Source organism: Typha angustifolia, chromosome 7 (assembly GCF_048772165.1).
Source record: "Typha angustifolia cultivar Huaian chromosome 7, ASM4877216v1, whole genome shotgun sequence".
Taxonomy (NCBI): Eukaryota; Viridiplantae; Streptophyta; class Magnoliopsida; order Poales; family Typhaceae; genus Typha; species Typha angustifolia.
The window spans coordinates 4,420,838-4,446,661 of NC_133245.1; the positions used below are offsets into that span (position 1 = coordinate 4,420,838).

The 25,824-nt window shown below is 35.6% G+C and overlaps 3 protein-coding genes across 4 annotated transcripts; all 3 read left to right on the top strand.

Annotated features, from left to right (window-relative positions):
• Positions 1-4,815: 4,815 nt before the first annotated feature.
• LOC140763319 (transcription factor JUNGBRUNNEN 1-like) lies at positions 4,816-6,261 on the top strand. Its single transcript, XM_073101448.1, has 3 exons — positions 4,816-5,050; positions 5,157-5,449; positions 5,551-6,261. The coding sequence occupies exons 1-3, from the start codon at positions 4,834-4,836 to the stop codon at positions 5,887-5,889; spliced, it is 849 nt and encodes a 282-aa protein (XP_072957549.1). The 5' UTR covers positions 4,816-4,833; the 3' UTR covers positions 5,890-6,261.
• Positions 6,262-10,086: 3,825 nt separating this feature from the next.
• LOC140763144 (CBBY-like protein) lies at positions 10,087-18,477 on the top strand. Of its 2 annotated transcripts, none has more exons than XM_073101207.1 (11): positions 10,087-10,489; positions 11,299-11,348; positions 11,612-11,675; positions 11,948-11,996; positions 12,117-12,185; positions 13,335-13,396; positions 14,166-14,246; positions 15,469-15,623; positions 15,732-15,816; positions 17,044-17,187; positions 18,121-18,477. In XM_073101207.1, exons 1-11 carry the CDS (start codon positions 10,212-10,214, stop codon positions 18,221-18,223), a joined length of 1,140 nt encoding a protein of 379 aa, XP_072957308.1. In that variant the 5' UTR covers positions 10,087-10,211; the 3' UTR covers positions 18,224-18,477. The 2 variants fall into 2 exon arrangements, with proteins under 2 accessions (XP_072957308.1, XP_072957309.1); XM_073101208.1 differs by having other exon boundaries at positions 10,391-10,489; positions 11,299-11,385.
• A 2,735-nt stretch (positions 18,478-21,212) lies between these two features.
• LOC140761902 (phytoene synthase 2, chloroplastic-like) lies at positions 21,213-24,075 on the top strand. Its single transcript, XM_073099430.1, has 6 exons — positions 21,213-21,734; positions 21,891-21,941; positions 22,586-22,758; positions 22,879-23,114; positions 23,290-23,482; positions 23,628-24,075. The coding sequence occupies exons 1-6, from the start codon at positions 21,374-21,376 to the stop codon at positions 23,802-23,804; spliced, it is 1,191 nt and encodes a 396-aa protein (XP_072955531.1). The 5' UTR covers positions 21,213-21,373; the 3' UTR covers positions 23,805-24,075.
• The last annotated feature ends 1,749 nt before the right edge of the window (positions 24,076-25,824 follow it).

Sequence of the window (25,824 nt, forward strand, 5' to 3'; positions counted from 1 at the left end):
GGTATCGGTTTTGAAAGCCAAATTCTCTACTAGCTCTTTCTAGCAAGCTGCAGCTAAGACCAAAGGCACTCGGACCTAGGGTGCAATGTCGAGCCTGAAAGACTTCTTTGCTAACAAGCAGGGTGGTGATCGACAATGGCATGACCACAACAATTGAGAATGTCCTCCTATGCTTACTAGACCGGTTAACTTACCTTCAAACGTCTCCCTCGTAAAGGATCTCATCTTAGCAAAACACTTGGAATGAGTCACTGATCAAGTCCATCTTTCCTTTAGTTTGGACCTTGGGCAAAACAGGGGTCTTCTCCTAAAAATCAGCATACATATCAGTCTCGTGCAACCTATGGGAGGGCAACTCCTCCAACTACCTTTTGACCAACATTTGGAAGAACACGCTCATTGCTCCTAAGGTCAAAATCTCTCTACGGAATGTTTAGATAGTGCACTTCCCCTAAGAAGCATCCTAAGGAAAAGACTAGTGGGTCTCGCGAAGGAATGCCCGTTCTGTTCTAGCGAGACTGAAACCCTTGAGCACCTCTTCTTAGAATGCAGCTTTGTCAGAGTCGTGTGGTTTTGTAGCCACTGATTTAGGATGGATGGCCTTTCATCTAAATCTGATATGACGATATGCTTTAGGATCCTTTGGAAAGTGTGGAAAGCTTTTTTTTATCATTCATGAGCTCAAAAGCTAGATATGGACTGAACAAAGGGCTAACCCTTCCTAGATTCAAAGGCACTTAGGCCCTACCGAGCTTTTAACTGCCAGTCTAGGTTTGAAACCATATGCGTCGCTGAGCAATTACTCTGAACTAAACGTTGTCGAGACTTGCTCCAAGCCGTTATGTTGTCAAGCTGTTCTTCCAATATAATTGCACCATCAAGCTATCAACCGAATCGAGCCAAGCCACCAAACCATCAACCACTAAATAATTTCTCGACAATATTATTTGAGGTTGAAGTTAAAGTTGAATCCGTGACCTCCTTGGTCATGAGAAAGATACCTACCAACTCTACTATAGTTGGTTAGTGAAGTGTGGAAAGCTTACTACTGAAAGGTCTTCAAAGGTGATCAAATGGACCTCGTGGTGGTAATGGCAAAAGCTTGTATTAACGATACACCGACATGCATAAAAAAGGACAATTCTCAGCAACTGAGCTCTCTCGACAAACTGCACTACACATGCCCATCAGATTCTGCTCTTATTTGCTGGACGGGCGCTGCATAGGATGGTGAAATCAGGGGCGGTGCGGTGTTGTTCGTGTTCAGCCAAAAAAGCCAAGGCAAAAATTGGCCAGACTTTCTTCCTAATTGCATGCCCTAGTATGCTCTGGGCATTCTTGATGGAATCAAGTTCCTCTCAAAGGCTCGGGAGGATGTCAACAAGTGGCTGTTCAACAATAGCCAACTAGCTATTCTTTCTATCACCTTCTCAGTGAAAGTAGGCAGTGGACATCTTGCTATCCCCCTCCATTAACATAGGTTTCACTAGTCATTCAAACAACTTGTATGCGCTCCAATTAGCCCGTTGCACCATCCAACATTGTGAGATAGTGATCTGGACAGGCTCTTGTTTGGACAAAATATATAACAAAGCTCTCTAACTGAATACAGTCTACAGACATTCCTAGCTTAAAAAAACAAAATCGTGTTTGGATGTTTCTGCATTAAACTTCCGTGAACTCAGACCTGCTCATATTAGACCCCCAGCACCGAGGCAAAACACAAGGTCGATGCATGCATGTCTTTGCTCTCAGGACCGGCAACCTTAAATTAAACCAAGTGTAATTTGATTAAGTTTGTAGCTTTGGCAATGCCATCTCTCTCTATCTCTCTCTCAAATTCGAAGTACCTTCCTTCATTTGTACCATTTAACTTTCTTATCGTCCTAACTTATATGCAATTGATCGACAGAGGTTGATCTTAATATAAAAGATCAGCATACTCATTTTGTTTTACATCAACTAATCATAAAAGTTTTCTTTTGGGGGGTTGAAAATATTATGTCTTATGCTTTCATCTCTTTCTCACCCTTACCTTTTAGACATTGCAAAAATTATAAAGAGAAATGATATAATACGCAAAAGAGTCCAAAGTTTAAAATTTTGACTGAAAATTCTTTTACAAATAATTTTGATTACAAAAAAATGTTTAAACTTTGGATTTTGGTCAGAGTGAAATATATTTTCCCATACATATATATATATATATATACACACACACAGATAACAACAGCTAAAAAGTAGTTGAGTAAAGAATTAATTATTGATTTTAATATTAAATTATATTCACTGAAAGTGATTTTGACATATTTCTAACCTATGTTGTCCAATAAATTTGAAACAGTCCTAGTTTGAAAATGAAACTTCATATATATTAAGTTAGTGATTGTAATCCTTATGAATATTCTTTCTCAAATATGTCATGTTCACAGACAATAACAATTTGAATGTCACTTTCGCTATTTGAACTAGATCATTATTGCTAACAATAATAATTTTAATGTATAATTATAACCTAATAATAACTAATAACAACACCTAAAAAATAGCCGAGTGAACGATTGTTGATTTCAATAGCAAATTGCTTTCATCGAAAGCAATTCTATCTATTTCTGATCTATATTGTCCAATAAATTTGAAACAGTCCTAGTTTGAAAAAAATAACCATGTATATATATATTGAGTCTGTGATTATAAATCTTATATCTTTCTCAAATATGTGGTATTTCTGTAGAGTTGTAGTCGTCGAATGGTATACTTTTAAACTCGGAAAAGTCTAATTCCACATTACATGAAGTAAAGTAGGACTGTTCTATCTTCTTTTTCTTTATCTATCAACTTCTCCAAAAGGCCGCAACTAGTGATTCAGAAATGCTGAAAGTTTTCTATGAAAAGTTTCTACTTCATCTCTTACATATAACACCTCCTTTGTTTGACCAGAGTGAGGGATAAGTCTTCTTTTCTTTTCGAGCAGACATATATTAAGCTATCAAGTACTTGTTATAATTTGCCAAAAAAATGAATGTCACAGGAAATTTCCAGTAAACCAAATGACTATTATAGCATAAGAAAAGTCCAACCCACTGCCTCTTTTTATTTTTGCCTCGTTTCTGAACTGTTTGGTTTTAGACTGAGAATTTGATTAGTTAGTTTTATATTTTAATCTTAATTTTTTTTTAAAAGTAAATAAATTTGATTAGATATAAAAAAGCTAGAAAGATGTTTGAAACTAAGCTCGAACTCAAATTAGTTAATCTTAATTCTTAGTCTTAATTTTTTGAAGAGTAATCTTATTTAGATATAACAAAAATAAAAAGATGTTTAATTATTAAACCAGTTCAAAGGGGGTTTCTAAACTCATAGCAAACAAGGTCGCAAATGGAATATGAATAACTTATTCTAGAATAAGCATAGTAACTAAGCAACAATTTACATTATTCTAATATACTAATTCAACATTCTTTTTCATCTTATTATATATAACTTTTAAAAAATTAATTTATTAATAACATAAGTTAACAGTTTTACTCTTCGAAATGACATCATATAATTATCGGTCATATCAACTACAGTTACTATACTCTCTTTCTGCTCACTCTATTCTCTTTAAAGACAACTCTGTGTATTTGCACAGTGCAAGGTATTACTCCACATACCTAAGTATTAAGCTATAACCCTGCACAAATTCTACATCTTCCTATATACCCGAGCAATGGGTATTACCACACATACCCGCATTGTACGGGATATTACCCTACATATCCGAACGTGAGGTTATAATCTAAAATACCCGCATAGTGTAGAGTTATAACGCCGCACAAACTCTGCGTTTTCCCATATATCTGTAGTGCGAGATATTACCCTACATACTCGAGTGTAAAGCTATAACCCTACATACCCGCATAATGTGGAAAAACTTGCAAATATCAACTTTTCTTTTCTCATCGACAATACAGGGAAGTATGTATTAAATACAGTATAATGTGGGTTTATGAAGTTCGTTAAGTCCACAGTTCTAATAAAAAATAATATTATTTAAAAAAAAATATTATTTACTACTACTATTTAGCATATACTGAAGAGTATCTCTGTCATTTAGTTTAGAACATTATCAATTCCCAATTTAATAGCCCTCACATTTTACATCAAGAGAGCCACTTGCTGGATGATGGTTAAAGATGATTATAACTTTTCCACTTAAATTATTTTTCTCTAAATTAATCCCAATACTCCCTTGTTAAGTTACATTCTTTTATATATATATATTGACTGATGCAGCACACTGTAGCCAATGGGCATGCGTTTATTCCTGAAAATCTTGAATTTATTTGGTGGCCAGAATTATTCCTACTTCGTTCTAAACAATAAGATTATTATTGCAAAATGAAATCAATGAGTTTTATTTTAATAAAATAAAATCCATCTAAAATTGTCTCCAAGTCCGTTTGACTTTTGTACTTTTATGATGAGAGAGATCAGACGGGTGCCGTGCTCTCTTCGACTCTTCCCCAATCAAAAGGTCACAACAACTTGATATGCTTTGACTTTTAGCCCAAATTTTTGATAACCATTACCATATTTAGAAAGTTCCAATTCACGTGACCTAAGCGTGCTATTAGGATGTCATTACTAACTCCACTCTTAAGGCTGGAAATTGGAAGAAGTCATCATCCTACATGGATATATAACAGTGAGATGTTTGAAAATTTCAAACGTAACCCATGACTTAGACCAGGGCCAAAATTATTTTACCTGAGTTATTTGCTACTGCTACAAGTATATATACATGCTGCATCCTAAGCAGAGCATCAACTTAGTACTAGAACAAAAAAGATGGAAGAAGACATGAGAAGTACTCAGACTGGTGCAAGAGGAGAAGAATTATTAATGATAGAAGAAGAGGACTTCATGCTTCCCGGGTTTCGATTTCATCCCACCGACGAAGAGCTCGTCGCGTTCTATCTCCGGCGAAAGGTGGAGAAGAAGAGGATTAACATGGAGATCATCAAACAATTAGATATCTACAAGTATGATCCATGGGATCTCTCAAGTAAGTTGACATCTATACACCATTGCTTGCCTTGAAGGATGCCAAAGAAGTAATGGATTTATTATTATTATTATTATTATTGATTTCTACCTTGCGATGCATGCAGAAGCTAGCACGGTTACAGGAGAGAAGGAATTATACTTCTTTTGTCTGAGGGGAAGGAAGTATAAGAATAGTATCAGGCCTAACCGGGTTACCGGATCCGGGTTTTGGAAGGCAACCGGTATCGATCGGCCGATCTACTCATCTGATACTGGTGACTGTGTTGGCCTAAAGAAGTCCTTGGTCTATTACAGAGGGAGTGCAGGAAAGGGTTCTAAGACTGACTGGATGATGCACGAATTCCGCCTTCCCTCGGGTCTCAAAGACGAGAGCAATAGCCCTAGCATGCAAGAAGCAGTGAGTACTAGTAGTTCATCAATAAAAGATCTTCTCTTTTTATTTTTTCTGTGTGATTAATTTATTAAAAAAGCTTCTCTTTGTTAATGACGGTCACGTAGGAAATCTGGACGGTATGTCGAATCTTTAAGAGGAACCTGTCAAAAAGGAAGTATGTGCAACCAGTTCAAGGTAGCAGAGTCTCGAGCCCTAAGACGAGCAGTTTGGAATCCGATGCCGGAAATGATCATCAACGCAGCTTGATCTATTTTGATGACAGGTGCCAAACATTTCCAGTCCAGTACTGGAACTCTATACCCCAAACTCCCTCAGCTACGTTGCCTCAAAATGTTGGGAGTAATCCAGCCATGAACATTGAGTTCTTCAAAGATGGCAACTGGGATGAGCTTGATAGGATAATGGAGTTCATGATGGATACCGGTGTAGCTTATGCCAGCTGATTGTCTCCACCCCAGACTGCAGGATTACTTTTCGGAAGTAGTAAGCATCATCCACTAATGGTTGGATTTGCAGCTAGCCAAACAAAAGCTGCCAAGTAAATTAATTAACCTACTGCAGGAAACTCCTGCTGTAATATGATCTGAAGGCTAGCTAGGTTCTTAACTGAAAACATCTTCTTTCCTAGCTAATTCCTGTCTGTAAATAAGTACTGAGATGCAGCAAATTGAGATAGTAGTTGTTCCAATAAAAATCGAATTATCTGCACAGTGGTAAAATGATCACGTACGTGGGAGTATTGGCTTGAGTTTGTAATAAAATATTTCAGATCAACTTCGGTTTGACTATAATAAAAATGTCCTCGTTCAATTAAATGTGAACAAGGTCAGGATTCGCGTGGTGTGGACGTTGAGTTCTCTAAACTCTAAAAAGAACAAGCATAAGAACACCATTCAAGTTTGGTAGACTCATCGAGCAATTAATGTACGTCTCTATCTGATTCAGTATTGACCTCATTATCAGTTGATTTAGAAATTAGAACACAGCTGAGAAGATAAGATGCGTAGACCACGTGCATGGATTTTCCATGTAAGACTACTCGCGTCATTGTTTCTCTGGACGAGAATATAGAATGCTTTGACGTGGCATTTTGTTTATTTTTTTGGGTCAAAGGAGCCAACTACTTGGTTGGTCTTGAATAATAAAATGGTTGGTCTTGAATACTAAACTGTGATGATAAAACTCCAAGATTTCTTTATTCGTAAAGGGGTGTTATATTCTCCTGAGTTTTTTTTTTTAATATTATCAGATAGGACGGCATAGCTTTGTCGAATCCTATCACTGGTTTGGTGGTCTTTGTTTCGACGATTGTCATAGAAAAATTTGCATTTAACACTCTGTTAAATTTTGAACTCCTACTTCCGAATTTGTACATGCGATTATTCTATTTTGTTTGATATACTTTGACTCGGTAATCTGTAAAAAAATCTCTCACAACATATATGTTACGAACATCGAATTAATGATCATTTTATTATCAACTTTACTTCTTTTTTTCTTTTCAAGGAAAGGGTAAAATAGTTCATTGTATCTATAAAGAGATATTAAGAATCTTTCCTTAATCTTTCTCTGACAAATCTGAAGTAATCTGAAACAATATTTTCTTATCTACTATCTTTCCTTATCTGTTGGGAGATCTACATTGTTCTTATTCTTATTAGCCTCCATCCTTAACTCATGCACTGAATTCTTCATATAAGTAGTATTTGTATTACTTTTTACCATCATAAATTCTAAATCCTTGATTCTCTAATAAGATTATATATTTTTTTAATTATTATTCTTATCAAGAAAACTATAAGTTTGATCACATTACCTTGGGTTGAAGAAATCTTTTGCAAATTTAAATAATAGTGCATAATATTTTACGAAGACTCTAGTCAATGTAAATGTTTTATTTATGTTTTATCATAGTTCTTAATTCAGAACATAAAGTTATTCAAGAAGAATATATAACAAGTTCAAAACTAAAAAAGGAGTCATTTTGGATAAGAGCAAGAAAACGTGATGGTTGGTAGCCAAAAGTAAACATAACGATCACAGAAGTATGAGAATTTGGTAGCTAGACACAGTACAATGGCTAGTTATGTTAGTCAATAGACTTGACAATTAATTTAGATTGATACCATATAGATGTGGCCTTTAATTCTTTATTATATTTCTACCATCATATATCATATTTACACGGCAGCATCTCATCATATACTTACTAACTAATATCTTTCCCTATATGTGCTATGTTGAAATATTAGTAAAAGGATCGATTTGGGTCATAAGATGAATCTCTTACGTTCTCTAACTCGGAAATATTGACTTGAAAATCCATGCTGTCTCTCTCTCTCTCTCTCTCTCTTAACATGCAAGTTTGTACGAGACCAGTCAACTGGGTTATTAATATCAACGCGAGTTCCTCGTGCCACACTAGGAGATTTCCCACGTGTCCACACTATTTGCCACGACAAGGTATGGACTTTGGAGGGGATCAGGAATTTTGAGTTGAGATCAAAATATACTATACACAAATCCCAAAGGGAAAGCATCATGTCTTGAGAGTTTATTACTTTTTACACCTTATATTTATAATTTCTTTTATTTTAGAGCAATGCTCAGAGGCCAATGTTTTATTCAGATTTAAAATATTACAAAGCTTAAGTGATACATTTAAAGAAAGGAAAGTAGGCATTACACCTATTATAAACCTATCACCCCGGCCATTCTCATATAAATAACAAGCTAACGGGGCACATAAAAGTCAAAAACAACACAAAAATCTCTATAATAATAGCTCGAGCCTAAAGCAAAAGTTTATAAACTTCTTCTGAACTGGTTCAGTGACCCCTAACTTGGTTAAGAAATCAAACATAATTTTATCCTTTTTATATCTAATTAAATTTACTCTTAAAAAACATTAAGACTAAAAAATAAAATTAACTAATCAAGTTCAGGATTTAACTTTAAACCAAACAAAGCCTTGGACACTAAAAGAGAGGAAAAGATAGAAATGCGTTAGGTAGCCAGTGTGAGAAGTCTGACAAAGCTTTGTCAGCAAAAAGAAAAAGAAAAAACTTTCTCCAAACAAAGGGTGTAAATATCATTTACTAAACCATGGAGATAAAAGATAGATTTGGGGCTATATATACAGAGGAAACAAACAAAGGACTAATATTCTCTCTTATTAAGTGATGAATAATGAGTCATTCTGCGCTCTGTAAAAGATCAAGCTCTGTAGAGTCATTCTGCATGTTCTGTCTCAAGAGATAGAAATGGCTAATCATGTCCTCCTTCATTGTACTTTTGTCAGAGTCATCTGATTCCAAAGCAAGTTCGGCCTAAAACTGGAGTCTAACTCCCTTAGGTTGGATGAACGATTAATTCTTCTACACAAGAATATCCTAAATAAGGTTCTGTTCTCCTACAACTTTGTGGTTCTTAGGTTTATTTGGAGGTGTAGAAACAAAATTTTCTTTTAAGGATGAAAAGCCTTGTCCCTTACATTACATGTGCTTCGCATGGGGAACACATCTTTTGAGAAATTCAATATGACCCATTTCTTGAAGTCTCATCGACGTCACCTGCTATTAGCTATACCTCTTTCCTTGACTACCTTATTCTAGAATGACATTATGTAAGATACGCCTCATGAGGTAGCTCAAACACTGGTGGAGTGGGCTTTATCCTAGCAGAACACCCTAAACCCATAAGTTGTGAAAGCTATCTATCTCAACCAGCGTTGGAATACTTTATATGGGGAAACTATCGCTCTCCTCTCAATTATTAAAGAAGCTTGCAAGTTGGCAAAGGGGAGGAAAATCTGGATCTTTAGTGACGACCAATCTCTGATTATGGCCATCAACAATCCATCTCCTGAAAACTCTTATTGGACTTTAGCGCCTCTTATTGCGGAATGTCTCTTGTGGATACTAATATTTCTTTCTTAAGGGTTTGTTACACTAGTACAAATAAAAACCTAGCTGTTCATAGTCTAGCTAAGTTTGCTCTAATAAGATGGCTCAACCCATCTATTGACTTCTATTGTAATCTGTCCCTTTTGAAATCAAAAATTATGTTCACTTTAGGGCTAGGCGAACCCCCAAAGGCATTTTGGGCTAGGCTTTAGATTGGAAAGCCCAAACATGATTTTTCTGGTTTGAAAAGTACTAGTTGTGGAGGCATAGCAAAATAAGAAAGCGGCCACGACAAAGGAGATAAAGAAAATAAGCTGATATATTGATCACAGATATTTATAATCTAAGCTTGAAATGAGATATAAGTGACTCAGTATATTAGAGTGGGTGTAGCACTACTTGTCACTGATCATTATCTTCCTATAAACTATTAGTTATGGTTTACAAAATGTTAGTGTTGGAAGGAGTCTCAAACTTATTGAAGTAAAATTTAAATAAAAAGCTATTTGTATTAAAGTAGAGAAGTGTAATAAGACCTGTTTAATTATGTTTATCTCTTATCTTAATTATCATGACTAAACACAAGTTTTGTTCCATATTTTTATCAACACTTATTCCAATTTTTTTCATCAAATATCCGGAAAAAGAAAAGTTAGGATAAAAATGACCTTTATCTTTATTCGGAGATAAATCTTCGTTTTATCCCTATTTTGAGATAAACCCAAGCAGGCTACTAGGCTAGTTATTTTATCTATCAAGGAAGGACGTTAGCGTCACGTCGCCGCTAATCTCTCCCATATTAATTTCAGACGATCCTATCCGACTAAGGGGGGCACGGCGTTGCTTCTCCACGCGCTGCCATGGAAGCCACCGCCACCGCCGCCGCTGCTGCTCGGTGTCTTCTCCTACCCCCCTCGTTTTCCTTTCCCGCCGCCGCCGTCAAGCCCGAGATCGCAAGAAACGTTTCCCCTACTCCCCTCTCCTCCTCCGTCACCGTTTCCTTTCATCCTTCGTATTCGAGCACCCCCAAGAATACGAACAGATCACCTCGGTTTTTACCTCCGCGTCAGTGCTCTTCGGGCGATTCGCAGGATTCCGGTCCGTCGAAAGATCTCGCGCTTCTTTTCGAAGTCGAGGGGTTAGATTCTACTAGTTTCGTTAGTTCTATTGTTCATGGCTTTTATTGATGCAATTGTTATCTTGTAACATTGGGTTGTTGATCTGTCGAGAAAAAGAGAAGAGAGTAATTGTTGTTATTTGGATTCATTTTGTAGGAAGTTATCGGATTAATCTGGATTCCTGGTAGGGTATTATGTATTTATCATTAGGTTGAAGGTAGAATCAGAGAAGATAAAGTTGCGGATAATAAATCTGTTGATAAGCTCTGATAGGTCGATATGAATTCAAATTTCCCTTCTTCTTTTTTTTGTCTGTTTGTTTGTTTGTTTGTTTGTTTGTTTGTTTGCTTGTTTTTTTTTTTCTTTTTCTTTTTTTTCTTTTTTTTTTCTCGGTTGTTCTGCTTTAGCGATTATAATGTATAGAAGTGTTTCATCGGATGAAGCCAATGCTTTTCGTCTATCTCTTTTAATTGCGCTTATATTGGAAAGTTAAAGACCACATTGGTGAAAAGTATATGACATGAAGTAATGTATGATCACATCTCTTTTCATTTGTGGACTTTGAACTTTTAAGGCTGTTGAAGATTATGGTAAGGAAAGTTAGACAAATGTTAGTTGGTTAATGCAACGGGAAGGTGAAGTTAAAAATACTTCAGAGAAAATAATTTAAGCGCTTTTAGTTTCTGATGTATTATTTATGTTGCTTGCAATTTTTCTTCTGGAATGTCTTATCGACCAATGTGAAAACAATTATAGCTCATAGTTTCATGTCTTGAGACTACTTTATAATTTACCTATAAATTTACTGTATATGCTTCAATTTCTTCAGGGTTATTGCGGACATACATCGTTTCGGCAATCGGCAAGCTTTCAATGTAGGTGCGGCAATGTAATAAGGCATTCTTTTTCTTCATAGGTTATCTCCCCTTCTTGCTGACTTTTGTTCGTCCTTATTCATTCACCTTGTGTTAGGCAATCCAGTGATATCTTTATATTTGAAACAAAAGATTATCCACTTGAAGTCTTATCTACTTGAAGTCATTAATTCACATAATTCTCATTATTTTGCACCTCCAAAAGTATGATATTATGATATCCTCACATATTAACTAATATCTGCTTATCTCTTATGATGTTGTCAGCATTTCAAAAACTTGGATTGGATTGTGCCAATTGGACAGAACCAATATATGCAGACTTGATGAGGTGAGCTAAGTGTCTTTCATTTTTTTACTAATAAATTCAGCAGTTAGTTTTGGAGATTTTTTCAGTGTTGCTGTCTCTTCTACAGTTCTACTCCATTTTACTATACTAGAAAGCTCTTTGTTAACTATTGTGCCTTTTACTTCTTGCTTTTTACTAGTTCTTCTCTTTTGAATTTTCTTATGTTAATGGTACAAAAATATGAGTCTCCATCATGTCCTTTCTTGATAACATATATAACCTTTCATATTTCTGAGGCATCCAAAATATTTCAGGAAAGCTGGTGGAGATGAAGAAAGGATGCTGATCTTATTCTTTAACAGGGTATAGTTGTCTTTCCATCATAAATTTGCATGCCTTTTGTGTTGAATCCTCTCTCTCTCTCTCTCTCTCTCTCTCTCTCTCTACTAATTTGTCACTTTCTTCATTTTTCTGTTTTTGCAGATTGGCTGGCCTACCTCCTTGCCTACTAATGAGAAAGAAACGTTTATGAAAAGTGTACTGCAGGAGAAGGTTATTTATTACTGAATATTTGCTGATTAGTTCCATTCATCCAACTATTTATATGGCCCTATTTAACTAACTTTGCTATCATGATAAGTTTAATGAAGTTGGAGATATGGCTAGATAAGATTCCCTCAAGAGGGATAGAAATGATTTTTATGTGTACATAAGTTGTTCTTTAAGATACTGAGATCTTAAAATTTGAATCCTAATCTTCTTTGTGATCTCAGTTGTATCTTCTCATTAAGCTCTTTAAATGGGCACCGCTTACACCTACATTTTTTTTATCAAGTGAATTTCGTTGAGTAAAAATTCAGATTAATAGTGCTCTACATCTGTCCTATTGCATCATGAGAGGGCATTTTAAAAGAGATAATGTATTTGTGATTATGAAATGCCTTAAACATTCATTGCTCATATGCTGCTTAAGATTTCACCATTGATATTTTTGAAGTTTGCTTTTGCACTCTAATGTTCCAAGCTGTTTCTTTGGTTATTTTGTTTGTGGGCTTTTAACATAATTGCCATCAAAAACTTTTAAAATATCATAATCACCACCATATTCTTTAAAATATCATAATTGACATTAAAATCTTTAACTCTTCCGTAAATGCTATTCTTTGATGGAATATTCATAGAATGTTCCTAATAAATAGTTGTTAAGTGAACAGATATTTGTAAATGACCAAAAGACCCTCTTTCTTGAAGTTTAAACCATAAAATATTTATCGCTGCCTTTTGTCTTACAAAAAATATTCTTATCTTCTACTATGATATTAGTATCATTATATAGTTTTATTACCATTTAAGTAATCATACAAGGGCAAAATAGTCTTTTGTTAATCTAAGTTCAGTTTTAAGTTTTAAATGTTTAACTAAAGGGGTGGTATTTTGAAAGGGTTCAATAATTTCGGTGGTAATTATAATATTTTGAATAATGTAGTGGTTATTGTGATATTTTGAAAGTTTTTTATGGCAATTCTGTAAAAAATCCCTTTTTTTTTTATAATTTCTCGACAAATGAAGTTAATAGTTTCTTGCATTGTCACTCTCTTAACTCTTGTGAGATTGTCACTCTACTTTAAGCTTTAATATTGGCATAATAGTTTTCTTCTTTTCTTTACTTTACTTTTTTTTTTTTTTTTTTTTTTGTTGCAGAGGAAAGCTTTGGAAGAGTTCGTCACAACCAGCAACCTACCTTTACGACCTGGGGTTGAAAAGTAAGTCCTGGTTATTCATGTGTACTTATGTTATCCAAAGCATCACTTTAGATAATATTATGCTAACCCTACTGAATAGATCAGTCCCAAGTGTCCTCCTTCAGGGAGCTAATAGCAGGGAGAAATGCAGATGTATATATACTCTTTCACAAAATCTTTGTGTCACATATTCCTACAGTCATATAGGTGTAGCAATGAAGATGTTAGTTTAGGTTCACACTTTTATTTCTTTACTTGAAATGGTAGAAGGTTTGAATAAGTATCTTAGAGTATGGCCTCTAATCCAATGACTACAAAAACAGAGAGCCAATTCGCAATCCAGGCAGTTAAACATGCTCTGCAATAGATAAAATGGCTAGTGACCAGTAATTAAGTGATTTGGTGGTCTGCCATACCAATCATGCAATGTTAATACACAATTCTGAGGATGAGGCATTCAAGTCCTCAAAGTTTTGACTAATACATATTTCTACATTTTCATTTTCATCTCACAGTTATTCCTTCCTCATATTGTAAGTAAATAATTTCTTGTTCATATCTATATAGGCATTTGACTAGCAGCCAATTGTTGTTTCACCTTTATCTTTAAGGGGATCACCGCCTAACACTAATTGGGAAATTTGACTGTCTTATTGTCTCCACGTGTTCAGTGTGTTTCTCTGCATACAATCTTATTTATTTATCTTACTTCTCTTCTTTCTTTCTCAGCATAGTTTCTTTGACTCTAATTTAATTTTCTAACTTGTGTTTACTATTTCTGAAATGTTAGATTTATTGATGATGCACTTAATGAAGGTATACCAGTAGTCATGCTGACAACTTATGGCAGAAATGGAGAGAAGATGTCCAGGTCTGTGTAACACCACCATCAACTTTTAGTATGAAGTACCTAGAGACATATTTTTTCTTTCTGATAATAAATGGTCATTTACTCATAGGTGACTAGAAATATTCGTCTGATAACAGTTAATTGTTTTAAACTCATGAAAAAAACAACTCTATAGTTGAATTTGCTTAATGCTACCTTGCTTCTGCTACTACCTCTATATATAATCAGCTGGTAGATATCTTACCTTCTTTGGTCATTATTTTCTAATTAATAAACCATATGCTGTGTACTAGGTTAGTCCTGTAGAGTATCATTTCTATCTTGCTAAATTTTAAGCTCTACCCTTCTTGTACTTTACTAGCAACTAGAGAATAATTTTATGTGGGTGTCCTGCACTCTTCTTTCTGTTTTTCTGAACTTTTTTTGTATGGAATATTGGAATGTACTAAATGATATGTCAAAAAAATTACAATCTTGATGCTTCTTTTTAATGTGAGATGTTTGTGAAACTATTGTCTAGGATAGTGAGTGCTATACTGCCTAGCATGTTCTGGCCGTGAAGAAGTTATAAGATCCTTGTTATATTATCTATTCTGTAGGGACATTGTGTTGTCGTCTTGGTAATCAATTGTTGATACTTGCAAAGGTACCAAGATAAATTGCTTGGTTAATGGGCAGCATGCTGCATAATCCGTATTTCTGGTTGCTAGGAAATTTTATGACAGTTTGATGCCTAAGTTGTGTTCTAAAGAGTTGCAGGTAGTTTATTGTGTGCATAATTGCTGATTAGCATAGGGAATTATGGATACTGGTGCAGGTACCAAGTTCAAAATGCCCTATTTGTCCCCATTACTGTGTATGAAACGTCCTTTCTGGACATATATCAGGCAGAACTGATTCAACTGCATATTTAATTTATGCTAAATGATATTCCAGAATGGTTGTTTGAGATGGAAAGTGAGTATTCTGGTGTGGAAGACTTAAGTTTGGATCGATTTTGTATGCAAGCAATTAGCATGTTATTGAAGCATTAATTTTGATATAACTGCAATAAAAAAATGAGATCTCTGTTAAACATGGAATACGGTAAAAGTTGGAAGTATTATTCCTTTTATGCCTGACCACTCTTATGTGAAGAAGACATAATAATTCCCCAATTCCTAAGATAGCTCCGAAGTTCATTTGCCTTACCTTGCATTAGATATTTAAAAATTCTTCATTTGCCTTTTGTTTAACCATGTAGGTCTCTCATTGAAAAGCTTGGATATGATCGAACATTGAAAACAAAAGTAATTGGGAAGGAGGAGGTTGAAGGAAGTTTCTACGGACAACTTGCACTAGGTAAAGGAGTGTCCTCCAGTTTGGATGAGCAACTTGTTAGAGAAGCTCGGAAAGCAGGTGATATTTTAAGCTTGATCTTCACTGTAGCTCTGTCTCCATACTCAACAGTTAACATTTGTTTTCTGCTATGATTTAAGAAATACTGTAATTGATACATAATGACAGCTTCTCTGGAGAAGCAAAGGATTGCAGAAGAGGTTGCTTCGATTCTAAAACTAAGTGTTGATATCAACGCCAGCCAGTCTGGAAGGTCTTTGCATTTCCTTCTTGCTTGCGTATCTGAACTTTCTTGTGCTAAATAAATATTACAATCCGAGCTCAAGCTATCTTGCTTTTATACATCTTAAGAAAAAACGACCCCTTTCTTTTCATTAGTATGATTTCGAGAAATACCTTTCCAACATGGTTTTGCACTTGTAGGCCCACTATGCAAGTATTGTTGGTAGGTCAGATACCATTTGTTCTTTATTATATAGTCTATTTAACAGCACTTGCATATAGATGATTTACTTTGCATCAGAAGCTTATGGTGCTATCTGACTGACAGAATTCCATCATTGATATACAGTCTTGGATAATGCATGCTTCTTCACTTTTAATGAGCTTCTATTTTCTTTGTATTTTGCTCGCTAAACAATTAATTGAGGTAATCGAAGTGATCACCTTCATGTAGTCACCACGAGGTTGTGCTACTTTTAATGAGCTTCTCTTATTACCTAGTTTACTTAAATCATACTCCATGTGCTCAACCTTAAATCATTTGGAACCATAACAGTATTCTTCTTCTGTAATATGAGCTTGGAGTTTTACCAAGAAATTTATATAGGATGTGTTTTCGCCATTCCTTTTTATTGGCATCAGAGAATACCACCAGGTTGTGCTACTAGGTGTGCTGTTGAGTTTGAGTCTGAATTCCTTCCCATGCAATACCACTATGTCGAGTTATAAATCAGTGATTTGTAGCTTCAGCAGTCATCTCCTTGTCCATAATGATCCAACTGGTGATCTCTTGATGCATGACTGCAAAATATATACTTCCATTAGGAACAAGAGATAATGTTAAAGACTGCATTTACATGTACCCATGTGTACCACATGTGTTCTGTGCGAAGGGAATAAAGTGACATACTTTTAAATAGGAAATTATACATAGATATTTAGGGCATCAAATTGCATACATTCATCTTAAAATTTCAGAAGCAGATGTTTCGCCCAAAAGGCGTGGATTTCTGTTGCTAGGGGAACTCTGATAAAGAGAATTTGTCAGGTTTGGGGCAGCTCTTGCATCAGCTCCATCCAAATTTGAATCAATGCAGTAAATTTATGTGAAAGATGGATGAATCTTAGGAGCAAACTTTCAATTGTCATCTGTAATGATCTTGTGGTTGCAATTGGTCTTCTCTACCCTTGACATGATTCACAGTGTCCAACATAAAGTTTGCACTGTCAGTGCAATACTCATTGGTTCATTTTGCAGCTTTGAAATGATTGTGGCAACACTCCGAGCAGGGGCTGAATATGCAGGGTTGCCTGTGCAAAATTGTGTGCTCATTGCAGGAAACCAATTTGGTGTTCTTGGGGCTGAACACATAGGCATGCCTTGCGTGGTTCTGCGGAACAGGTAATGAACTTGTTGGTGTTCATATTCCATGATATTGTGAAAGTTAAACCTTTCCTTTCATATATATGAAATTCATGATCTGTTGAACATTTGCCTTCATAATTTATTCTGGCTTATTTTGTTGTATTAATAATTATAAAAATAATTAATTTCCTCTCTAATAAGCTTGCAACCGATTGTAATATAGGAGGGTCAAAGTCAATTCAAGGGTTGCACTTGAAGTAAATTAAGCTAAATTTGGAGAATTATAGGCTAAAATTAAGTTAAAGAAGGTTATTTCCACTTGAAGTATGTAAGATACCAAATTTAAGAAGATCAGATCGAATTAAATTACAGTGGACTTTGATATTTATAAGTTGGGAATTATCTTTGGGCCCTTGGTGAATTCTGGTGAACTTTGGTGAACTTTGGTCCTATCTAGGAGTTTGAACCTGACCTAATACGAATTTGATCTAGAATTGATCATCTTGCTCCTGATTTGTGTTGGCCTATGATTTCTTGTTCACATATTCAAGATAGCCTATTCTACAAGATCTCTCTAGGTTATTATCTCATTAATCACTCAACATGATTCAAGAAAGTCTTTAAATTTCAATTACAATAAATCGTGCTTGTTCTATAAGCTGTATTAGTTTTTTTTTTAAATTGATTTATATTCTTTGCTTGTCAAGCTGCAGTTAGTACTTATGTAGATTCAAGTTTAAATTGTCACACTTCTCAGTGTGTTATGTAATTACTAATTAGTCTTTTAGTAGTTTTTTTTAAAATTGATTTATATTCTTTGCTTGTCAAGCTGCAGTTAGTACTTATGTAGACTCAACTTTAAATTGTCACACTTCTCAGTGTGTTATGTAATTACTAATTAGTCATTTAGTTGTGACTGGAGTTTTGTAAACTAATCGACTTGCCATCTGTTCATTCTTATTCATTCAGCCTCACAGCTAGAGCTGAGTTCCCTTCTGCTAAGGCTGTCATGGATGGATTTGGTGGGGCAGATCTGACAATCTCAAAGTTACGCAACAAAATATCGTCCTAATCACGGATAAATCTGTGGTTAATATTTTTGTCACTAAATTATTTGTACTACAGCATGGCCTGTCTAAATTATAAAATGTCATCCTATTTTTAAGGAACTGAGGTATGATTCCCTGGAACAACTAACAGAGACAGTATCTCTTATCTTTTCGACGAGTGTACTAATGAATTATCGTTTTATCATTTCTTCAAAATTTACAATGTGAACAGTATTGTTGCACTATGAGTTTATTTTATTTTATGTTTGTTTCTTTCACCTTGCCCAATTGTCACCAGATTCAGGTTCTATAAATCTATCTGACGGGTTATTTGCAGGAAAAAATAACTCTTTTGAGTTTCAGTAATCGTAAAATTGAGTTCTTAAAACTAAATGTATTCATTTTTTTATACTAAATGTATATACTTTTATAATAAAATGTATTTAATTTATATAAGAGATATGTATAAGGATCTATTTTTACTATTTTTAAAACTAAAGATTTTTTTTTATACAAATGATCGCAATCTGTCTGTCAGATGGATAGAAGGAAAATCTTCATAATTATAATATATACCTTATATTTTCTCAGTATCATATACATATATATTCTCATAACTCTATTAGATTCATAGTTGGTGTGACATTTTCTGGCTAACATGCTTTCGACTCTTCCTAGTTATATACTTTGTCATGTGAAAAAGAATAAAAATATAGGGTATATATTCTTTTGTAGTTATATATTTCTCCAGTACATAAAATTGCTTATATGCCTTCCTCTAGTTCTATCTATTGCCCTGCATACGAGGGTCAAAATGTCTATAAACCTATGAACTGCTGAAAAAAAAACCCAAAAATATAATCCCAGCTTTGTAACTTCCAAAGATCCTAGATTTAACTATCGGTTAAAACAATGCAACAGAGGTGGCAGTAGTTGTAAATTTTGTGCGAACCATCTCATTCCTCGCCATCTTCTATTCCAGCCTCTCATCTGTCTTGTGATGATAATTCTTCTGTAATATAAAAATGATCAACGAGAGGTTCACACAAACTAGAGCTTCACATGAAACAAGAAGCCAAGAAATTAACCGAAGACAAACAGAAAAGATCTCGACCCACAGACGTTTGCAGTACTGTCTCAACTTGCATCTCCACTTTCTCCGCTCAAGTCTTAGCCACTAACACAGCAATCCTTGCATGCATCCATACTTAGTGGTGGTGGTTGTATGCACACACCAAGTTGCACCTCCATCTGCCACAAGAATTGGGTCTCTCCCCTCCAAAGAGCTTTCCAGGAAAAAAGAAACATCAGAAAAGACTAAAAAAAGATCCAACAGAGCTTTCCAGAGAATAATGACTGGGTCTTGCAAAAAAAAATAAACTCCAGAAAACTCGTTGTTCGATTAGTACATTTATATATATATATATATATTTCTTTTGTAGTTTTTCTATAAACTTGATGATGTGGCAGCTTGTTGTTCTCAATACAAAGATTAGTATTGTTCACTTTTTGTGGTATCCAAGCATTATTGCTAATTTCCAGAACGTACACTGGAATGCTATATGATATGAGCATGAAAGAGTTAATCTAATTATCTAAATTATATATTGAGAAGGGTTAATACTTATTGCCTAGGCTACGATTAACCCAAGACTCGTGATTCTTTTGAAATAGAAAAATGAAAACAAGAAAACAAAAATGGCCGGCAATTACGATTGCAAGTAAATTAATGAGGCAGTAGTAGTAGAAGTAAACTTGCAAGAAAGGAAAGAGAAAAGCACACAACTTTTCCAAAAGAGCAAGAAGGGAGCTAATGACATAGACACCAATGGAAACGATTGTTTGGAGACCTGGGACAAGGACAAAGCACCACCATAACTGAGCATCTTCTCCCATGGATACTGGTACCACACTTTGCGGACAGCAACCGAGCTGATGTGTTTCCCTTTCAGCCAAACTTTCTTCTTGACAACCATGGCGTGGACTCTCTCTGGCCCAGGTTACTGGTTGGTTGGAAAACTCCATTAATCTTAGTTAAAACTTGAGATTGACTGCTGTACCCTGGCAGTCAAGTCCTATCAAATCATGCATGGCAGAGAAGTGATAGGTTAAAGTCCTTTCCTAAATATTAAAGCTGATACCTAATAGATTTTCTACAGTAGCATCATACGCTATATTTCATTTCGTAAAAGGGTTGGTCTAATCCAAAAGCTTAAGCCGGTAAAGGTTGGATAATTAATGCCTGAGGGACAAAATCTCACATGGCATTCTGCCATCTTCTCATACACATAAAGAGAGAGACCAATGTGCGTGCTGATCTGAATGTGTGAGATCTGACCAAGAAAAGCATGTTTATGGATGCCATGGGCCATAAATTGCTCATCTGAATGTGTAAGAACTGACCAACAAAAGCATGTTATGGATGTCATGGGCCATGAACTGCACATGCCACGTACACTTAAGAATTCATGTAGAGATGTCCCCACCTAATTAAGAGATATATTGAGTTATTAATTGCATTGTTGATCAACCTAATCATGAGACCTCTCAGAGAATCTTCAGAAGCAAGGATTCCAAGACTTGTAACTAAACATTAGTCTGGTCTTAAGTCCTTGTAATATAGTGAGTCTTCCACCATCCTTTGCTAATCCAAAAAACAGCATGTAAGAAGTTGCTACAACAAAGATACATGGAACAAGCTCCTTGGTTATGAAAACAACAACTCTTTCGTACAGCTAGAGCTGTAGCAGATCCGCGGACATCGTGGTTAATCCTTTGTCAAGGTTGTCCGTTAGTGGGCAATCTTCTCTACGTAACTTGGAATTATTTGACAGCCAGTAGTTGGCAGCCAATTGAGTTGGATTGCAAGAAATTCCTGCGGTTGGTGCTGCACACAATCCGTAGATTAATAACCTATCGCTTTAAGGCTGACTTCGAAAGGCTAGGCCATGTCCACGTCGGCACCAAACCAACGGCTAGAAAAGGGTTTAAAAAGAACAACAGCGGCGTTACCAGAGGAGATCTGTCCAGAAGCCCAGAGGAACCACACCAAGCTCCCTACTTTCTACTTCCCACCATCTCCTCACCTTCTCTCCTTAATTGGCTCTCCTTCCTTCGATCCCATTCCGTCGAAAAAAGAGTGCAAACTATACCGAGTAGAGTACTAGACCAAGATGTCTGGCTCTGTTCTTGGGGTGGCTTCACCCACGGAGACTACTCGGAGCTGCCTCCTTCACCAAGTTTGTGGAAGGAGGAAAAGGAGTTGGGGGAGAAACGGTGGAGAATGGAGTTGCTGGTCCGTTTCCCCAAATAGGCTCTCGGTGTCCTCAAGCTTGGTCGCCGTTCCGGCGAGGTCGTCGTCGGAGGTGGTCTATGATGTGGTTCTCAAGCAGGCGGCGCTCGTCGGGGAGATGAGAACGAGGAAGGCGTCAGCGGTGGTGGATGACTCGGCTCCCATATATTGGGATCTACTGAACGAGGCGTATGCTAGGTGTGGAGAGGTGTGCGCCGAGTACGCCAAGACTTTCTATTTGGGTAAGTAATCTTCAATTTGTTTCTTGTCCTTCAGATTAAAGATCTGATTATGTTCAACTTTTGTGATTTGATTTGGTACAGAGTTACTATATGCTACCTTTACTTGAGATTTGTACAGAGTTACTTATTTACTTGATTGTTTATGATGATTTTCAGGAACATTGCTGATGACTCCAGAGAGGCGAAAAGCTGTTTGGGCAATCTATGGTACAATTCTTTCTTGTTCATGCTAATATTCTGAAACAATTTGGATGTATTATGTTAGGTATCATATGGCAATTTATTTTCTAGACACAAACCAATTACTGGATCTTTATCCCTTCGTGGAAATATGGCATTAGGTTACACCTAAATATACTAACATCTGGAGTTTGTCTTGTATCATATTAACCGCTGCCTCTATTTTAGCATTATTATGATAGGTCTTCTCCTTTTGATGTAGTTGCCAAGAAAGTCATCCTATTTTAATTTTAAAAAGGAATACTGTTCATTCATAAGGAATATTCTTAGGACGTTCTGTTTTTACTTCTGTTTTTATCTGAATCTCACATAAAGTGGTACAAGAAAAGAGGAAAATTACTATGGAGCAAGCTTTTCTAAGTTTCTTTTGACTTTCTGTGATATCTGGGTGAGAAAGTCGAATCACCCCCCACCCTAAACACAAAAAGATGAAAAGGACAAAGAACTAATGAATTAGTGCAATTGTTAATATTCTTATTCTAATTGGAATTCTATGTCCATGTGCCAGAACACATGAAAAGCATGCATGACTTATCATTTAATCATATGACAGTAATCACTTCCAGGATGATAAGTGTAGTGTCGTGACATCTCTCCATTCTATACTTTAGTATGGTGCAGGAGAACTGATGAACTTGTCGACGGGCCTAATGCCTCGCACATAACACCAACTGCTCTGGAAAGATGGGAGAAAAGATTGGATGATCTATTTGAAGGCCGTCCATATGATATGTATGATGCAGCTCTATCAGACACCGTTTCGAAATATCCTGTAGATATTCAGGTAAAATCTTTAGTATGTAGCAGTAAAAATCCTTAAATTTGACACAAGCACACCACTCTGTACATAATTGTGTCATTTTGCAGCTCTGGGAAGCTCATATGTTAAGGTGTTTTCTTACAGCCCTTCAAGGATATGATTGAAGGAATGAGGCTAGACCTGAAGAAATCAAGGTACAAAAGCTTCGACGAGCTCTACCTCTACTGCTATTATGTTGCTGGTACAGTGGGGCTAATGAGTGTTCCAGTGATGGGCATTGCACCAGATTCAAAGGCCTCAATACAAAGTGTTTATAATGCAGCTTTGGCACTTGGGATTGCTAATCAGCTAACCAACATACTCAGAGATGTCGGAGAAGAGTAAGTTCCACTCCATGCAGGAATAGAAGCTTCATTACATAAAAATAGCCAAAAACCTTTCTTTTATCTTGGTAACTCTAACATCATCTTTTAGTTATAAACCAACAATATTATCGTTTCGCTGATCTTGGTGCTCATGCACTCCAGTGTTTAATTTGTCTTTTTTTTTCTTCAGCGCGAGGAGGGGAAGAATATACCTTCCACAAGATGAATTGGCGCAAGCAGGTCTAACGGAGAACGACATCTTCAGAGGAAAAGTGACTGATAAATGGAGACATTTTATGAAGGGCCAGATTAAGCGCGCAAGGATGTTCTTTGACGAGGCTGAGAAGGGTATTCCTGAGCTAGATTCAGCTAGCAGATGGCCGGTATGCATGGTGTTTATTTTACTTCAGTTCTATGCACTTCTTCCATTTAGGATAAAAGAAATTCCTACCTAGCTATTTGATTTGCCTTCTTAAGTTCTGTCTCTGACCATTTTCTGGAATATATATATGTATATATGTATTACAGGTTTTAGCGTCACTAGTGCTCTATCGACAGATCTTAGATGCTATCGAAGCAAATGATTATAACAACTTCACTAAGCGGGCTTACGTAGGGAAGGCGAAGAAGCTTGTCTCGTTACCAATAGCATATGCAAGAGCACTGGTAGGGCCTTCGAAGTTTGCTCGCATGGCAAGAGCGTGATTTATATATTCTTTTTGCCATTGTTATACTCGCACCATTTGTAGCCTTGCTTTGACCAAAGTGGCATGTAAGTAGTATATTGATTGTTTTTACTTGATGGGATTTAGTTCAAGTCCCAATCTAAAGCTGTATTTGTAGCTTTCACAGCCAAATCAGAGTTTTGTCTTTTAATCAAACTAGCACTCCCAAACTTTCTTTTGTTTTGTTTGTTTGTTTAAGCGAGTAGTACAATTCAAAACTTAAATAATAATAATTAAGATGGATTTTGCCATGATCCAAATCAGTAAAACTCGATGAGTTGGGCAATAACTTCTAAATGTAAATCGTGGGACTTGAAAATGACTTGCATGGAAATTTGGTTTTCAACACAAATTTATACTATTTCAGAAGAATCGTTGAGCCAAACAGTGATTTTTAAAATATGGTTGCTGAAATGAACTGAAAATGATTTATGTTGAAATTTGAAAATTTTTGAGTCCCGAAGATAATTTTTTCGCATAAGTTGCTTTTCAGTTCGGGAACTTATACTCTCAATTCGCCATCCAGAAAAGTTATTATAGATGACAGCAACTAACTAAAGTGTAGAAAAAAGAAAAATCGGTAAGGAGTATTCTTGAAATTTAATTCCATATAAATCAAGTCTAAGCTCTCGTTTGCTTGCCTTTCCTTATTTCTGTATAGTAACTAAGTAATTGAACTTTTGTTTTTTAAGCCGGGATGAAGTCGAAGGGGGTGGACTTCATGGTTCGACAGTCTAATTGTGCTCCTCTTTGTGCAGATGCTCAACGTGGTTGGTACAAGTTATTCTTGATTGCTGAGGCTATTGTGGTCCAAAAAATACTTTTTTTCTTAAAAGAAAAGGATGCCTAGAACATTCTCGTGGAATTTGATTCTCTTATCCTCGTTAACTGTTTAAAAGGGATCTCAAAACCTACTTGATAGATTGGCGGCTTAACCAACCACATCAATTTTTTAATTAGCAATTTTTTAAAATTGTTAAATTACCCATGTGTTTAGAGAGGCAAATCAAGCGACGGATTGGCTTGCTAATTGAGATAGAACTACGATTGTGGTTGTATCTGGGACGAGGGTTTCCATTTTGTATAAATACAAAAGTTAATCTATAAAATCTCTTTTTTCTAAAAAAACTAAATAATAATTTAACTTTCTTATTTTATTCCATGCAACCTTTAAAATCAATTTAATAAGAATCTAAAAGTATTATTTTTCCCCAAAATTTTATTATTTAGTTTAAAATATAATAAATTCTCAATACAAATTTATTATTCTTCGCTACTTTAATATTAATTTTATATCACATTAAATGTACTATTATTCGACTAAATAATATAATAGCTTATTCGGGTAGTAGCTCTCTTATTTTAATATTAAAAGTTAGAATTTTTTTAATTAGCTTTATTCTACAGATAAACAGGCCTTATAAGAGAATCTAGACAATCAGTAGTTTTTAATTATACTTAAGAACACAAAATGATTTTCTACGTCCCTTTTAGTTGTTAAACTTCTTGCAAAGATTTTTTTTTTTTGTCATTCATAAGCTCGAATGCTAGATATTAGTTAGACAAAGCGTCAACCCTTCTACAGCTCCGAACCAAATGCCGCTGAAACCTGCTTTAAGTCACTGTGCTGCCAAACTGTTCTTCTAAGCTAACTACACTAATGAGTCATCAACAAAATCGAATCAAACCACCGAATAATTTCTCCACAATATTATTTAAGATTAAAGTCAAACTCATGACCTTATTGGTCATTGGGAAAGTGCTACTAACTCTACTAGAGTTCACGACACGGAAAGGTAAAGAAAACTAATTGATTTATGAAAAAGTAAACACTAGGGTGGTGCAGCAACCACTCACCAAGCTCGAAGGCTTTAGCACTTGTTTCTTGTTGCAAAACAAAGAAAAGGAGTCAGGCAGACAATTTTGTCCCCTGGTAACCTTTGTAAGCATTCTGAACAGAATTCATATCACATCTTAGATCAGATTAGAGAAATCTGAAG

Bases quoted from the DNA above. Each gene is read 5' to 3' on its own strand.
- LOC140763319 (XM_073101448.1), top strand. From the start codon at position 4,834: ATGGAAGAAGACATGAGAAGTACTCAGACTGGTGCAAGAGGAGAAGAA. The intron at 5,051-5,156 runs GTAAGTTGACAT...CGATGCATGCAG, and splicing joins TGATCCATGGGATCTCTCAA to AAGCTAGCACGGTTACAGGA. The intron at 5,450-5,550 runs GTGAGTACTAGT...ACGGTCACGTAG, and splicing joins GCCCTAGCATGCAAGAAGCA to GAAATCTGGACGGTATGTCG.
- LOC140763144 (XM_073101207.1), top strand. From the start codon at position 10,212: ATGGAAGCCACCGCCACCGCCGCCGCTGCTGCTCGGTGTCTTCTCCTA. The intron at 11,349-11,611 runs GTGCGGCAATGT...TGATGTTGTCAG, and splicing joins TCGGCAAGCTTTCAATGTAG to CATTTCAAAAACTTGGATTG. The intron at 14,247-15,468 runs GTCTGTGTAACA...TTAACCATGTAG, and splicing joins AATGGAGAGAAGATGTCCAG to GTCTCTCATTGAAAAGCTTG.
- LOC140761902 (XM_073099430.1), top strand. From the start codon at position 21,374: ATGTCTGGCTCTGTTCTTGGGGTGGCTTCACCCACGGAGACTACTCGG. The intron at 21,942-22,585 runs GTACAATTCTTT...TCTATACTTTAG, and splicing joins AGCTGTTTGGGCAATCTATG to TATGGTGCAGGAGAACTGAT. The intron at 23,115-23,289 runs GTAAGTTCCACT...TTTTTTCTTCAG, and splicing joins CTCAGAGATGTCGGAGAAGA to CGCGAGGAGGGGAAGAATAT.